Here is a 16,738-nt window from a genome sequence, read left to right as displayed (position 1 = left end):
AATCTCTAACAATGCATCTTATATAAAACTGATCATATGTTTTACATAGAAAATAGTTACCAGAAAAGTAACTAGTACCTATAGCTGTGCATTAAATGTAATGTTTAACGTTTTAATGTAGTGGAGAAGAAGCCTGAGGTAGCATGAAATAGAAATGCTCAAGTAAATAATAAATAATAATAATAACAACAACAACAACAATAATTATAATAACCAAGACTATAAATATACATGTTTCTTAATGTAATATGTTTGATTGTGTCTCTGCAGTTTTCTCATCGATACTCTGACAATGAGTTTCTCCCCCTGTCCATCCGAGCCCCTCGGGTGTAGCAGTATCCAGGAGCAGAGGGACCGCTGGGAGAGAAAACGCAGCCGAACAGCCAGAGAGTTGGTACAGACTGAACAACGTTACTGCCAACAGCTGGAGCTAGTCACCACTGTACGTACTGGATAGGTGTAGTTGTAATAAATGTGATAGACTGAAATGTCTCAATAGATTATTTAGATAACTAATGTACATGAAGGAAAGATAGCGCCATATTTCCAAAGAAGAGCAGACTGTGATTTGCACTTGTAAAACTGTAATTCACAATTTGTGAAAACGCATCTTAGAGTTTGTAATTGTAACTTTTGATCTCCAAACCTGCAAAAAAACAAATTGCAAGTAATTCACAACTTGTGAAAGCGCACCTAAGAGTTTTCACTTGTAACTTCTGATCTGCAAAACTGCACCAAAGGGTTTGCATTGAGTCTTCCTTTTTGCCCACTCATCTTTCTTTCTTTCTGCCATAGAAAAAAAGTGAAGAGGAAATACAAACTAGCACAGGCACAGCCCATTTTTAATTACTTCATTAAACAAATGAATGTATTATGTTGCATGCATTCTGGTCTTAGTGACAGCTCTTTATATTATTATCATATTTTCCTCCATCGGTTAGGGCCGCTCATTGGGTGCTAATCCCTTACAGTTCTACACGTTACATCATAATATGCTCTTCTTTGGATGTATGGCACTATCCTTTCTTTCAGTTCTACTGCTCTACTGTTACTGTTATATATAAACATTACATATCCGCCATTAGAGAGCAGTTCTACTGCTCTACTGTTACTAATGTGCACCGCGGATGTCGCGCGTGGCGCATGTGTCTTTGTTAGTTTCCCCCGGCGCAGTTGTCATTTTCTCTTCCTGCGCCCACGTTGTCTAAATAGCAAATGCACTTGCACCAGTCTGTGCGCCTATGGGTGTGTTGGTCTCAAAATGAGGTGTGGTCAGGCACATTGGTCAGGCTATTTTGAGGCAAAGGAAAGCGATTGCGCTACTGACCAAAAAAAACTGGCACATATGTTACTCTTATTTAAGGGGCGCATCATCAAGACTCCAATATGCTCCTTTATAGGCGGGTATATAGGCGCAGACACTGTGCTTGTTACCACACGGATGCGCAGCAGCACACAAAACAAAACATTACAAATAAAATCATCAGCTGATTTAATAAGCAGTGAGTGGCTGTGCGTAATGGTCCTGCGCTCTGTGCAGCATCTCAGAGGCTACAGACTTTCATAGGTTGTTATGACTGTCCACAACGGCGCTCTCCATTTTTTACAATTAATTAATTCTGATAAATATTATGACATGCATTTTTAATATGTTGATGTACATCATAATACGAATTCACATTGTGGTCCTTTTATTTGTAATGTTTTGCATGTTTGTGTGCTGCTGCGCGTCCATGTGTGTGTGTAACAAGCACAGTGTATGTGCGCACCCGCCTGTATAGGAGCATATTGGACTCTTGATGATGCGCCCCTTAAATAACAGTAACATATGTGCCAGTTTTTTTTGGTCAGTAGCGCAATCGCTTTCCTTTGCCTCAAAATAGCAACGCCTGACCAATGTGCCTGACCACACCTCATTTTGAGACCAACACACCCATAGGCGCACAGACTGGTGCAAGTGCATTTGCTATTTAGACAACGTGGGCGCAGGAAGAGAAAATGACAACTGCGCCGGGGGAAACTAACAAAGACACATGCGCCATCCGCTGTGCGCCGACCGCAAGATAGGGCCCAATGAAATTAATGAGCATTTAGAACAGGTATTGCTTGAGGATAAAAACTGTTTTTGCACCTGCTTGTCCGTGTTTTAACTGTCCTGTAACGTCTGCCTGAGGGCAGCAGTTCAAACAGAGTGTGACCCTAGTGGGAGGGGTCTATGAGACAGCAGGAGCTGTAGAGATCTTCCAGGGAGGGAAGAGGCCAGCTGATGATCTTCCTCTCTGCTACTGTGCAGCTAATAAAGCACACACAGATACAGAAGGTCAGAACGCTCTCTATGGAGCAGCTGTAGAAGGACACAAGCACTTCCTGAGAGAGATGGTACTTCCTGATGATCTTCAGGAAGTAGAGTCTTTGCTGTGCTTTCTTAACCACTACTGTAGTGTTAGCGCTCCAGGTCAGGTCTTCCTCTATCTGAGACTCTGCACTGCAATGTGAGCATGGACAGTTCTGCATCAATTCACAAATGTCAAAAACTAGATGTTGTAAATGTTAATGACATGATAGTGACAGAGTGTCATCTGTGAGGGCAGAGCAGCACCCACACACAGTTATCTGTCATTTATCCTAAAAACAACAACTAATGATTACAAGTATGTTTTGATTTAAGCTCTAAATAATTACCATTGCTAGATGAATGTAAAGTATATTGTAAACTTTTGTTATGCCCCCTAAGGGAGTCTGAGACACAACATGAATCTTGGACCCCATCTTCCCCAAGCCCAAGCACAGACACGCAGATTAAAGTTAGAGCAAATAACTTGAATTTATTTACAGAAGAGAATAATGAATAAATAACTAAGTTAAACAAAGTTACCTTCAGGGTGGAAAAAGGCCAAAATAATTAACACAACAAACTTAAAGACAGTGTAAAGTGAATTCAGAAATATTCTTCGAAACACATTAAATAGGTCATAAATGTATGACTTTAAGAATGAAGCACTATAACCTAACCCAAAACAAAAGAAACCAAATCACAGACTCTAACCTCCCTAACTAACAGAACCAGGAGAAAACTGAATAACAGAAGCATTCCACCCAAACTAAAACTACAGACTGGATGAACTCAGGAGTACTAACTACTGTGGCTGGTTGGAAGAAGGAGGAGATGAGGATTGAGCCCCTGCTGCCACACCGCTGCCATGTTGAGTCTTTTGTAGATTTTGGTCCCGGTGAGCCAGCCAATCTGACGCCAGCCTGGCCCAGTCCCCCAATCGGTGCGCCACATCTAATCACCAAGTCAACCAACTGTCCTCTGACTCTGGCTCAAACTCATTTGCATAAAAATGAGAAGAGAAAGAAGTCTTAAAACAAACTATGACTCCAGTCACTTTCTAAACCACACACTGCAGCATTCAACAACTTAAACCAATATGAGCTGAAGAAAACAACTCAGTGCTCATTCTGTTTCACATCAACAACTGCACATACTCAGCTTGTTGGACAGTGAGTTTCCCAGAGCTGACAAATGAGAGACATAATGTTAATAACACAGCAGAATACACACTTCCCCCTCACTGTGTTATTATCATACAGGCAGGACACTGTAAGATGCTTCCATATTCATTCATTCATTAATGCAGTTAACTTAAAACAAAAAGCAGCAGACCATTTATCTTATGTAAGTGAATGGTTTGGCCCCCTTCTCTATTCATTGAACTAATACATGTGTTTTCTGTTATTGTAACAACAATTCCCCTCTGTGATTGTACCTCATGCTCCAGTCATTGTGGGCTGTAGGGCAGAAACCATCAACCTCTGTCCCTGATGTGTTACTGCTGTTGGTATTTCGGTTGCCCTCAGTGTGGGAGAGTAATGGAGATGTTAATAGTACAGCACACATTTATCTTAATGATATATGCTCAGAAATAAGTAATCATGTAAGTTTGTGTCCTTGTGTGTTTTGTTTCTCATAGTACTTTGTGGAGATCTTGAAGGCCAAAGGAACCCTGAAACAGGACATTAGAGAAAGCATCTTCAGTTCAATTAAAGCCATTCATTCAGTAAACCAGTAAGTATCCTCTGAATAATTAAAATAATATCTTCACTTTGAAGAGGATGAGGAGAGACTATATAATGGGATGAGGATTAGTAGTTTGTTTCTTATATAAGAATGCAGTCAAGATACACTGTTAGTTTATTAAAGTGTAGTCCTTATCTTCACCGTTAACAGGAGTCAGTGATTATGTGCTGCAGTGTAGATGTTCTGTTTAGCTCATGGATACATTATTGTATATCTGCTATAATTATTCCAGGTGATATCGCCTGTGAACAGCATTATTGTTTCCATGGAAAATTCATGAATTCTCACTGCCTACCTGAACTGCTGTGTAGGATCTCAGGGGGCATAAGCGGCCAATTGGAGGTCAGAGCTGAGAGAAGCTGATCTCACTATTCCTGGATGTCAGATTGATGTGGCTGATGAGACTTGGTTAGGTAAAAAGAGGGTTGATGGATTCAGCCATTATGATTCAAAAATAGTTTGTTAGCAAAACTGATACTTTTTAAAAAAAGTTTAGGTCCAAGCTTTATATTTAGTCCTCTGTGGATTGTTTTCTAGCCAGTTACGGAAAAACAGTGTTTGGAGCAAATTTACAGCCTTATCACATCCACTGTTGTGTCACTCTCCTTTGTCTCTGCTGCATCACTGAGCTAGTATTTCAAACCACTCTGGCTCTGAGGCACTGTCTGGTCTCTCACTGAAAGTGGACATTAGGGTTGGGGGGCTGAAGTCACTGTTAGCAGGGATTCAGACTGAAAACAGCCCTCTGTTAAATCAATGCAAAGACTGATGTATTCAGGTACTGGTGGAACAATGGAATATGATCCAGGAAGTCTTGTTGGAGCTACAGAGTCATGAGTTTAAAGGCTTATCAGATGCTAAAAGACTGCAGGATGCTAGGCCATGACCTTACCTTAGTTTATTACAAGGCTGTAGATATTAAAAGAGTTACATGTAAGCAGCAACAGTTGTATGAACTTTGGATGTGCTGTATAAAAGGGCTCGGGCACTTTTCAGGTCCTAATAATGATTATGAAGTTTAACAAAATAATGTTAAGATTGAATTGAAATGTTCAAATCTATTAACAGAATGTAATAGTTTTGAAATGGGATGTAAAACTAGAAATGAAATATTGACTGTACAAAAGAAATACAGACTGCTATAGACAAAAAAGTGTATGAAATATACGAGCAGAAAGTAAATGTGATATGTGCTAAAATAATTACTTATGTAACAGTGGAGGTTGAATGCAATGAACTATGTAAAGTCCAGTTTGATTAAATATAAGAAAGTCACAAGTGCAGGAATGAAATGAGTCGTGAAATGTAAAGTGGCTCCATTTTGAAATGGAATGAAGCCCAACGACAGCAGACAACCCAAAACAGTAGTGGAATAAATAAAACTGATGGCCCTTAAATGATCTATAGTATTGGTGAGTTATCAAGGACACTTGATTTTTTGTGTTGAGAAATATTAAAAATCATTATAAGAAAACGTTAACATGGGGACAGTGAGAAAACTATGGGTCCTCCAATCAGTCACATGCAAAACTTCAAGTTCTATATTTTAAATTCAGCTAATCCCTGAGACACTTTTTTATTGAAATAACATTATCAAACAGTTACATAAAGTAACACAAATAACAACACTCTGATAAGTCAAGTAACACACAACTACACAGCAGTGATTGACAGTCTGAAAAAATCATTCATTCACAAGACTATGAAAATAAAATGCACATTTATTGCTAGAAATGTTGTCAAAACACATTTAAATGTTGAAACTATCTTAAAATATCAACTTTTTCACTGAGAATGGAATATCAGCTTCTTATTATTTGGGGACAGAGGTTTGACAGACATCTGACATGGACACGAGCCAATAGAAAAGAAACAAAAACAAAAGCAGGCATCTCATAAATTAAGAGTCAGTATTGAGAAACTAATACGTTTTGCAGTGTGGACCATCGTATGTAGCTATTACACATTTTGATATGAGAGTGGATTGGCACAGCTTGACAAGCAGTGCAGTGAGTGTGTGGGATACCTTTGATTGGGAATTCCATTTCCAGACTAAATAATGAGTGTGAGTTCCCTCAGGCCCTCATCCTCTGCAGAGTGACAGGCTTTCTTGTTGAGGGTGCTACAATGAAGATTGAAGTATGAATTACACAGCCTGATGTATTGGATAAATGGTTCCGCAGTTCCCATACATCTTCATTATGAGCCCCTTATTGAATCAATGGTTGAAACATAATGGCATGCACTCCATTTAAAAACCGCTCCGTGGAGAGACAGTGTGTTAGTGCTAGACTGATTTACCACTGCTAAGTGATCGATTCTATATTTTCCCATAGTGTTTTCACTCTCTTTGACTCTGACATTTGGTATATTGAATATCTGTGTGACAGTGCCAAGAATAATTGATAACAACAGTGGTGATAATTAGCTCTCATAGATGGATCTATGGGTGACTTTCTCATCCATCTGTCACACATGAAACAACAAGTATGATACTGTATAAATATCTTAATGTATTAAACAGGTTGCATATGATGAGTGGGCCTGGCTTCTATCAACCAGTGTCTGAGTCAGATGCTATGCTGGGAATGAAAAGACGCAAATGTATCTTTAGTAATAAGTATCAAATATCTGCTCAGATTCTAAATCTGGTTTCCGTTTTCTTTGATAAGATCGCTCCTGATTAAAATAGATTTGTTTTAATGCCAGTGGAATTTAGGCAATGTTCTTGTATTTAGACAATATGCAACATTTGATACTTTGGTTTCTTTTGCCAAAGAAAAAACAAAACAAACAAACAGTGAATTAGCTATAAACAGTCGGCTAATCTGCCTGCTAGCCAGACGGTGTAGCTGGTGTAGCTAGCTAGTTAGCTATCTGTTGTCACTAATAGTTAGCCACGCTGCTACTCAGTAAAATCATTTCAGTGATTTTAAAATTTGGTTTAGCAGGCAAACGTAATAAAATTATGCACATTAAAGTTCAGTTAACTTGACACAAGATACTGAATGTTTCTCTTGACATAAGATGGCAGAATATTCCATATATACTTTCCTATTTACTGAAAGACATATTAAATATTATATAATATATAATATTATATTATATAATATTCCATAAAAGTAGACACACAGTAACACACAGCTCTAAATCTAAGCCAGGTGATCCTTTCATTTGGTACACTAATTCTCATTACTTATATGAATTCATAAGTTAGGACTGCGGCTGTTACATTGCAATTTAATTATATTAATAATAGCGGTATCCCTTAGACTAATGTGTGGTGGTGTGGTGGAGTCTACCTTCAGGAAGTATTATTTTTCATGTCTTATATATAGTGGCACATGTCTGAAACCGTGCTGGTGTGGGGGAGCAGGGGGGGAGGGTTATAATGAGAAGAGGTGTAGAGGTGTATCAGACATGCAGTGACATGAATCACTGTGTCAACATGTGATCAACAAAATGCTGCTTTATTGCTTTGTTTCTTCTCATTGATTCATGAGTTTATTTATTTTTTATCATTAATTATTTGTTTATGTTTAGCAGATGCTCACACTATGGCCTAACAATTACTATCTCTCTGTTCAAGCCCCCCCGCAAATGAAGGCGCTTCAGCCTGAGTTGTTTGGTCGAGGTTGTATCCACCCCAGATGTCGCAACTGCTCGGAATTAATGTGGATTAATGTGACACACATGGAATGCTAATGTTATCTCCATCCTGCTGCTGATGGCCAGACAATTTAATTGCTGTGAAAAAAGTATAAAAAATGAAATCCATAATTTCATATTTATCATAATAGCCTCTGGCAGTAAGAGTGGAAAAAAAACGGAAACACAGCTTTTCCCGCCCTTTGCCCTCGTTAGAACTCTCTCGGCTGCTCCTGCATCTCCTTATTATGAACAGAGGCTACCTTGGTGTGCAACTTCATTAAAATCTATTTAAATCAACTTCAACGGCAAAGTGCTCCTTCTTACAGCATGTACGAACAAAAATCTCTGGCAACATCATTAGAGAGAAGGATTGTGTGTGTTTGTGTGTACGTGTGCATGTGTGGTACTTCCTCTAAGTTTGGATAACAAGCTCCTTCACAAGTGTCAACACCCCCAACCAATTGCGTCCGTGTTACTGTAATGTGCCTGACAGGCTGAACGACTGCTTTGCCTCTGCCTTGATCCACTTGTTTAGTTCCTGAGTTCAGCGGGCGTATTCTCACTACAAAGTGGCCCTTGGTGCCCTGAAGGTAGACCCCACCGTCTGGGCCCCAGTAAATACGTCACCCACTGGGAGAGGCCTTCAAATGACACCGCAGAGCCTCGACTGCTAAACCTCCCATTAACAGGGAAGCAATCCTCTGAACTTTGCTCAACCTCCGCACTTTCTCTAAACATGTGTGCCTTTGCTGAAAATGATGCTTCAGATGTGATCTCGCCTTATTTGAGCTCCTTCTTTCCACTGATGCAGAGCAGCAGTGCATTCTCAGGCAGTAATGTGCACTAACTCAAAGTCCAATGCGGTTTGACTGGAGGCTAAATGCGCACTAGGGGAGCACTTTGAAATGAATGTGTCAAAGGTCTATGATGCACAAAATATATGCAGCACTTATTGAAATAGTTACTTCCGCCATGTCCTGTGTTGGAGGTAAGGGTGTTGTTGTTACTCAGTAATGATGTGTGCCTGCTTGTTTGCATGCCCTAAAAAATGAGTGACAGTGACCTGATGAATTATGTTAGCTAGGGTGGTTCCATATACAAGTCTATAGTGGATTTGATTTAGGGCTGCACCATTTGTGGAAAATATCTAATTATGTCGAACATTCAACTGTGACTATTTTTAATATTTTAAACTACAGGCCAGTTTTTTTATTATTTATTATTCTATACCTAATTTTTGATTGTTTAGACTGAAATCTTAGAAAGTAGTTATATATTATTATTATTATTATATACAATTAACTTTTCTTTTTCTTTTTTTTTCAGATCTCTGCTGGTTCATTTGGAGAACGGTTACTTTGGCCGAGGCTTGGACCAGTTCTGTCCACATCTGCACCACTACAACACATATGTGGACAACATCTACAATGCTAGAAAAGTGCTCGGGGTAGGACTACACACCCAGTCATGTCTGTGTCCTACTGCACTCATGACAATTTTACAAGCTATTCATTACATTCGATTTTCATCACTCCTGTGGGGAAATTGACCTATGTACACCTGAGTTATTGGACTGAATACACAATAACAAATGCGCATGTGGTTATTGGATTCTTTGTTTCTGATATTCCACTGCTCAATTCCACCACTGTCAGTGCTGCCACTGCTGCCATGGCAATACCTTCATTGATAAATAACTTCTGATTTGATCCATGATAGACGTGACTTTTGTCTATGCAGTGAGCATGAAGCTTAATCTGGTAGCAGATGTGTGAAAATTGTTAAGTGTAAAGTTTTCTGTGGATGATTGTAACTGAACTTCTACATAATCCTCAGAGAAAAGAATAGAAAAAGAGTTGTTTGTATTCTCCTTCATTTGAGGAGGAAAAGTTAGTGTATTGATCAATGACTGAATATAAATATGGATGATATGTCTTCACTACCTAGCGCTATGTGAAGTGAAGCCAAAATATCTCCTTTCCGGGAGCTGCCATCTTGTTTGTGTGATGTCATTTGGAGCCAGATTCTGCACAGTAGTGTCGGGTAGAGTTCCTCAGCCATCCTGCCACCCGGTGGACAGGAGTGGCTGCCACAGCTGTTAATCATAAAGTCACCCACTTTTAAATAATCAGATAACTAATTTAAAGCAAACTTATCAGAACAATGAGCACTTTGAAAGTACATGTCCCATTTATTCTTGACGTATATTATTTATTTATGACCTATACTGAAGCCAGCCACTAGGAGGCGATCGAGATGTTTTGGCTTCACTTTTGGGGAGGTGTCATCACGTCCATCTTTATATACAGTTAATGGTATTGCTACAAGCTAAGCATGACAGGGAGCAGTGGAAACCTAGTGAATAAATCAGGACACATCTTATACCACCCAACTCCTACTATTGGCATCACACTAATGGTTAGAAACATCAAATTCATTTTCTTTTGCTGATTTTTCTGGAAATTCAGCTGTGGTGCAGTAGTTCAAGCTGATTTGTCTTGATGAAATTGATCGTAGTAAGTGTTATCTGCTGTGTGTTAACAGTTAAATTCATACCACAAGAGCTTAGTGCTGCTCTACACACCTTTTCAAAATGACTAACACGCACCAGCAGAGCTGAAGCTGACCAGGGAGGAAGAACGTGTGTGATGCAGGATGAGTTTGTCTCTCACAGAATGTTAAGCCTAAGCACCCGAAAACTATCTGTGCTTCACTTTGAAGACTAATGTTCAGGGCCTGAAATTCATTTTTTAAAATAGGGGAAAATTCCCCCCTTAAATGCTTCATATAGGGGGGATTTTACTTTGTTGGGGGGGACTATAGGTTGCACCTTGTCCTATTCTTACAGCAGATTGTATTTTGTCACTTTCCTTCAATTTAAGGAACTATAAGGAACTACTACTATTATATAGTAATTACGTAGTTATTTAGTAAACACTTTAGTAGTTTTATTCTCTGAACTACAGTCACCTGCAACTTCATTAGGAACACATGTGCAATATAATTCAATCCAATACAACAGCTCTGCTATAAATTCTGCTTTGTTTGGAGTTTATATATTTTCAGTTTTTGTTGACATTGTCAAAAAAATGATAATTCTACTTTGATTATTACTGAGTGGTGGTGTGACTCCTCATGTATGTTAATGGAGTGGACACAGTATTAGGAACACCTTTCAGTATAATTCACCCTAATACACCACAATCACTCAATAATGAACATAAAGCAGAATTGTCACCTTCTTGTCAAAAAATGTATAAACTTCATAAATGTAGAATTTATAGCAGAGCTGCTGTATTGGATTAAATTAGATTGGAAGCCAGTGAGTCTATTTTATATAGTTAACTTATTCTCTGAGCTATATTTTATAGTAATTACAAGTTATATAGGTAGTATTATACAGTTAAGTAGTTATATTCAGCTTCAGTAGCATCACGTTTTTGTTGAATCTGCCTCACTCTCTCTCTTCAGGTCTGTTGAATGAGAAACATCTGAATGACTTAAAGTTGACGTTTTGTAACATCAGCTGATAAAACGCGCAGCACCGCAACATTTTACACATAGCGCCGTTAATATCACCTGTTTAGATGGAGCCGTTCATTTACTCTGAGCCGGTTAGCCTGAATCTTGTTACTATAGTAACGTCACAGTTACCTGTCTGGGGATTAACGTTGTTAATGTTGACATCACATGGCGCTGTTTTCATTAGTTTTTCAGGCTCTGCTGTTTTTTTCTGAGCAGTATTACCTGCACATTTCTAGTGATAACAGAGATACAGGCAACAGGTAAAGTGAAAGAGAGGACGACAACCCCAAGCCCCCCCCCCCCCCGGAAAAAAAATTCCATATATGGTTGACCTTTTTTATTCACATGATTCTTTGTCAACATGATTTTCAGTAAACATGTGATTGGATGCTATAATGGACTTACAGGAAGTGGTTCTGGAATGGTTGCTAGATGTAAAGATAACATTGTCTTATTTAAGATTAAGGACAAGTCTGCAGAACATTGACTAATGGCAATGATTATGGACTGAGCACTGTTAGTTTGCATTGATTATCAGGTGATCAGTCTACTAAACAGTTGCTCACTTAATGAGAGCAACCTATACATGACATTTGTCTCATGTTTTCAAGATAAATTGATTATTAAATACTTCTGCATGAATGTTGTGTAGATCAGTTCTGACTAGAACATGCATTTCCTGTGGAAAATGTGCTGAATGCTGGGAGCTGAATTAAATGACAATGCATCGCAAACAATGCTACACATTTGTTCATCATCCCAGTCTGTAAAACTTTGCTTCATTTGGTATCATCAATATTACATTTAAGAGATATTGCAGCAGATAAGTAGTATGGATGACTGGCTGGAACCGCTGTGTCCGACTGTCTGACTTCAACCCTGATCACACCTGTAGCTCTCTGCACCTCCCGCTAGCATAACACAGAGAAGCTAACAGTGATATTAAGTTTAAGGAAACAAACACAGACCGCTGGTTAAAACATAAATCTACATCATCTGAGGCAGAATCTGCTCAGACAAAAACTAATGAAAACAGCGCCATGTGATGTCAACATTAACAACGTTAATCCCCAGACAGGTAACTGTGACGTTACTATAGTAACAAGTTTCAAGCTAACCGGCTCAGAGTATTTTAACACAGTGATATTAACGGCGCTATGTGTAAAATGTTGCGGTGCTGCGCGTTTTATCAGCTGATGTTACAAAACGTCAACTTTAAGTCACTCAGATGTTTCTCATTCAACAGACCTGAAGAGAGAGAGTGAGGCAGATTCAACAAAAACGTGATGCTACTGAAGCTGAATATAACTACTTAACTATAATACTACCTATATAACTTGTAATTAGGCTACTATAAAATATAGTTCAGATAATAAATTAACTACATAAGATAGACTCACTGGCTTCCAATCTAATTTAATCCAATACAGCAGCTCTGCTATAAATTCTACATTTATGAAGTTTATACATTTTTTGACAAGAAGGTGACAATTCTGCTTTATGTTCATTATTGAGTGATTGTGGTGTATTAGGGTGAATTATATTGAATGGTGTTCCTAATATTTTGTCCACTCCATTAACATAGGCTACATGAGGATGGCAACATATTAAGAACACCATTCAATGTAATGCACAGTACACCACCACCACTTAGTACAACCTCAGTAATAAACAAAGTAGAATTATCACTTTTTTGACAATGTCAACAAAAACTGAAAATATATAAACTAAAAAAAAAAAATGTATAGCAGAGCTGTTGTATTGGATTGAATTATATTGCACATGTGTTCCTAATGAAGTTGCAGGTGACTGTAGTTCAGAGAATAAAACTACTCAAGTGTTTACTAAATAACTTATAATTACTATAATATAGTTCAGAGAATACCTTAAATTGAAGGAAAGTGACAAAATACAATCTGCTGTAAGAATAGGACAAGGTGCGACCTACAGTCCCCCCTAACAAAGTAAAATCCCCCCTATATGAAGCATTTAAGGGGGGAATTCCCCCCATTTTAAAAAAGGAATTTCAGGCCTTGAATAATAAGCAAGACAGACTTTTATATTTAGACTTGTAATTGCATTGAATATTATGGCTGTACCACTGACATTCGTATAGTAATAAAGGAGCTGTAGTCACACAGTATGATGGTACACAATAAATATATAAAGCAGGTTTGTTCTTATCCAGGAAAATGTTTTTGTATAAATTGAGATCTGAAAAATCCTGTATAAGCCCTCACTTCAGAAATAAATAACTCCAAAAGTACAAAATGTATCATAACACAGTATGATAACCTTGATTCAAAGTTTGGTGAACATGTTTAAATGTGTCTGTCGGATAAGACATGTGTGAGCAGTTGAGTCTCAAAGTGACAAAGGTTCACACTCAGTTCATTACTATTATACATTTGAATCATTTAAAAATATATATAAAATCACTGAAACATGCTACAGTAAAGAAAAGCCATGCATACATCCTCTGAAAATGTATGTTTTGTTGCGTAAACGTTAGATGCCAAAAAGTGTTGAAATAAATAAAGAGTGAGGATAAGATAGTGTGAGCTGCACCTCTCACACTATAATAAGCTTTGAACAACAAAAATGTGAATACTGAAGCAAAAGTAAGTTTTGTAATTTAGATCACTACATGATTATTATTTACTTCTCAGTGTGTGTCTGGAGGGCATGCTCTATTACTAAAGGAGCTGGCCGTGAAACGAGTGAAAGCAATTAAAAGCCAAACAAATATGCTATCTGATGAAGTAAGCATTGTGTCCTGAAGTTATCCTGCACATTGTCATTAGTGAGTGTACTGCACTGTAAAATAACATAAAACGAGGTTTACAGTGAAAGGACCTGAAATGTGATTGTCACCTGTAGCCTGGAACCAGCAGCCAGCTCACTGACTTACTGCAGCAATATTTATTTCATTTCCATCCCACTGAGAGGAATCGATGTCAGTATACAGGGCTCTCAACATAACTTTATTCTGTTTTTTCTTCTAATGTTAGAGAATAGATGTGTTATTGTAGTGAAGGAACATGTCACCTAGTGCAACAGTGTGACTCATTGCTGTGTTTTAAATAGTTTTTGTCACAGAGGAATAATATATATCAGACTTTTTAGTCAAGTTCATTCATTGTTGGTTTGTGTTGGCTCATGAGTTTTGTTCACAATGAAAAAAAAGTTTTGTTACAATTTCAGATTTTTATTTTTGACCTTTTGCCTTTATTGGAGAGTCAGTGTAGATCAGGTATCCAAACTATTCCATGAAGCACCATGTAGCTGCAGGTTTTCATTCCAACCAAACAGGAACACACCATTCTTGACTCATTTAATCAGCTGATCTCAGCCTTCAGACAGATGATTGGTTGGAATAAGAACCTGCAGGCACACAGCCTTCGTTGGAATAGTTTGGCCATACTTGATGCAGACAGACAGGAAACATAGAGGGCTTCAACACTAAATCCAAACTGTCAACTCTTTAAGGTGTTTGACTTCCTCTACTACTACACCTCCTTAACTTAATAAGTGATTCCTCTCACATTGCCTCCATCATTCTACTGACTCACCACCTGTCTGCTAACCCTAGCTGCCACAGGCATAATGACCAGCTGAACCGCTGTATGTTAGCAGCACACACCACAGAGGGCATCTGAAGTCAAGTGGCATACACTGATGTTTTTAAAGCTATGAAAGAAGATAGAGCTGTTCTTAGGTCTATTTAAATATAGCAGCCATGTTTATTTTAATGATTGACGAGAGTGACAAGATAAGGCTTTTTGTCATCCAAGTGTTGACTCATACTCATACTGACATGATGTGCAAATGCATACTTAATGGCACCTACAGCCCCCCTCTCTCCCCCTCTGCCTCCTCATACCTCAGCCACTGCAGCTCAGCATAATGAGTGACAACAAGATGGTTTTGGAGGTTTGTCAGGGGGAATATGCATCTAGGACATGACATGAGATTCAGGGATCGTCACTGCTTGTGTCATGGATGTTGTGTCAGAGCACACGCATAGGTGTAAAGAGGGTTTTCATTTTGTAGTTTCATGATGTTAACAGTGGGAATATATTATCTGAAGCCTTCTTGGATAGGGAGGGTAGTTTTAATATTGCATGTGCTAATCAAAGATTTTTATCCCAATATAATCCCAAAAAAGTGGCTAACCCAGATAAAACCTCACTTTTCTGCTGTTATATAAGCATGTGTGACTCTGAGAGTAACTTAACAGTCTTGTCTGTTGTCCTAGATCCAGCTGAAGAAAAATAAGGCCTTCAGACGTTTCAAGACACTCCAGGAAGCTCGAGCAGAGTTCAACAACCTTAAGCTTGAGGACTTACTTCATCTTCCCATCCAGCGGATTGACCAGTAAGATTTCTGCCTTCTTCTGTTCAAATATAAAAAAAGTCAGGATTTACTTTTCTTTTTCTTAGACTACATCAACCTTATGTTTCACCAAAAGTTAGTTATTTTCACTGAGGAATAGTACCTGGCATTCATTAACAGAGTGGTACAGGGCCATTTGCTGTTCTGTGTCTGAGACATATGTGCACCTGTTGTGTTCTGTGTTGAAAGCAGGAATCTTTTTCTTGTTGCTGCTGTAGACAGATTCCTCTTACACAGGGAAGGATGGCTCTCTAGTGCATTATACCTTCCCAGTAAACATGGGGAGGTGGAGAACAGACATGAAACCATATGTTACATGTAGCACATGATGATGTACAGTCTGCTCAGAGCAACAGTAGAGTTAGTAAATTCAGAGCACTTAACATTGCCCTCACATGTCCTTTTACATGAATCCTACTGCTGAGGAGATCACACACTTTTGTAAGGATGGGAGCATGACAAAGATCCGTAGAAGATGAAAACATTAAAGTGATACATTGATGGAATATTAAATGGCTGGTGAAATGGTAAATGGACTGCATTTACACTTTTATCCTAAGCACTTTACAGTTTGCTGCTCATTCACCCACTCACACACTTCTGGCAGTTAGTTACCATGCAAGGTGTTGGTCTAACCATTGGGAGCAACTCAGGGTTGAGTGTCTGGCATCTGGCAAGAGGGTGAAATGACATGTGTACATGTAAAATAATGCATGTACATTTCCTTCCACAAAGTCATGTCACACTTCCCGTCCTTTAGATTTTTAGTAATTAATTACTGCTACTTTGTAGTTTTTTATTTTTGCTTCATGTTTTCATATTAATAGTTTTTCCAATGCTCAAAAGTCACAGGATCCCCCTTCATGTTTTTAATGCACCTTGAAATATGCATTATACTAAATGTATCAAGACAACAGGAAAACATGGAGGAATTTTCAAGTTTGATTTAACAATCAGCATCAACAGCAAATTAAAACTGAAATCAGAATATAGGAAACTGTCTTATTAAAATGCAATAAATCAAACCGTTTAGAGCAATTAGAAATGAAAGCGCGATGAATCTCTTTTTCTCTGTTTTTCTTTCTC

General features: G+C 38.3%; 1 protein-coding gene across 1 annotated transcript in view; it reads left to right on the top strand.

Annotated features, from left to right (window-relative positions):
• Positions 1–292: 292 nt before the first annotated feature.
• arhgef39 (Rho guanine nucleotide exchange factor (GEF) 39) overlaps positions 293–16,738 on the top strand; it is a 71,591-nt gene continuing 55,145 nt past the window's right edge. Inside the window, exons 1-4 of the mRNA XM_053314198.1 lie at positions 293–442; positions 3,975–4,069; positions 9,059–9,179; positions 15,516–15,634. Coding sequence (XP_053170173.1) covers positions 293–442; positions 3,975–4,069; positions 9,059–9,179; positions 15,516–15,634 — 485 coding nt within the window. The remainder of the gene's footprint in view (positions 443–3,974; positions 4,070–9,058; positions 9,180–15,515; positions 15,635–16,738) is intronic.

Source organism: Scomber japonicus, chromosome 23, assembly GCF_027409825.1.
Source record: "Scomber japonicus isolate fScoJap1 chromosome 23, fScoJap1.pri, whole genome shotgun sequence".
NCBI classification, from domain to species: Eukaryota; Metazoa; Chordata; class Actinopteri; order Scombriformes; family Scombridae; genus Scomber; species Scomber japonicus.
This window is presented reverse-complemented; position numbering and strand designations above follow the sequence as displayed.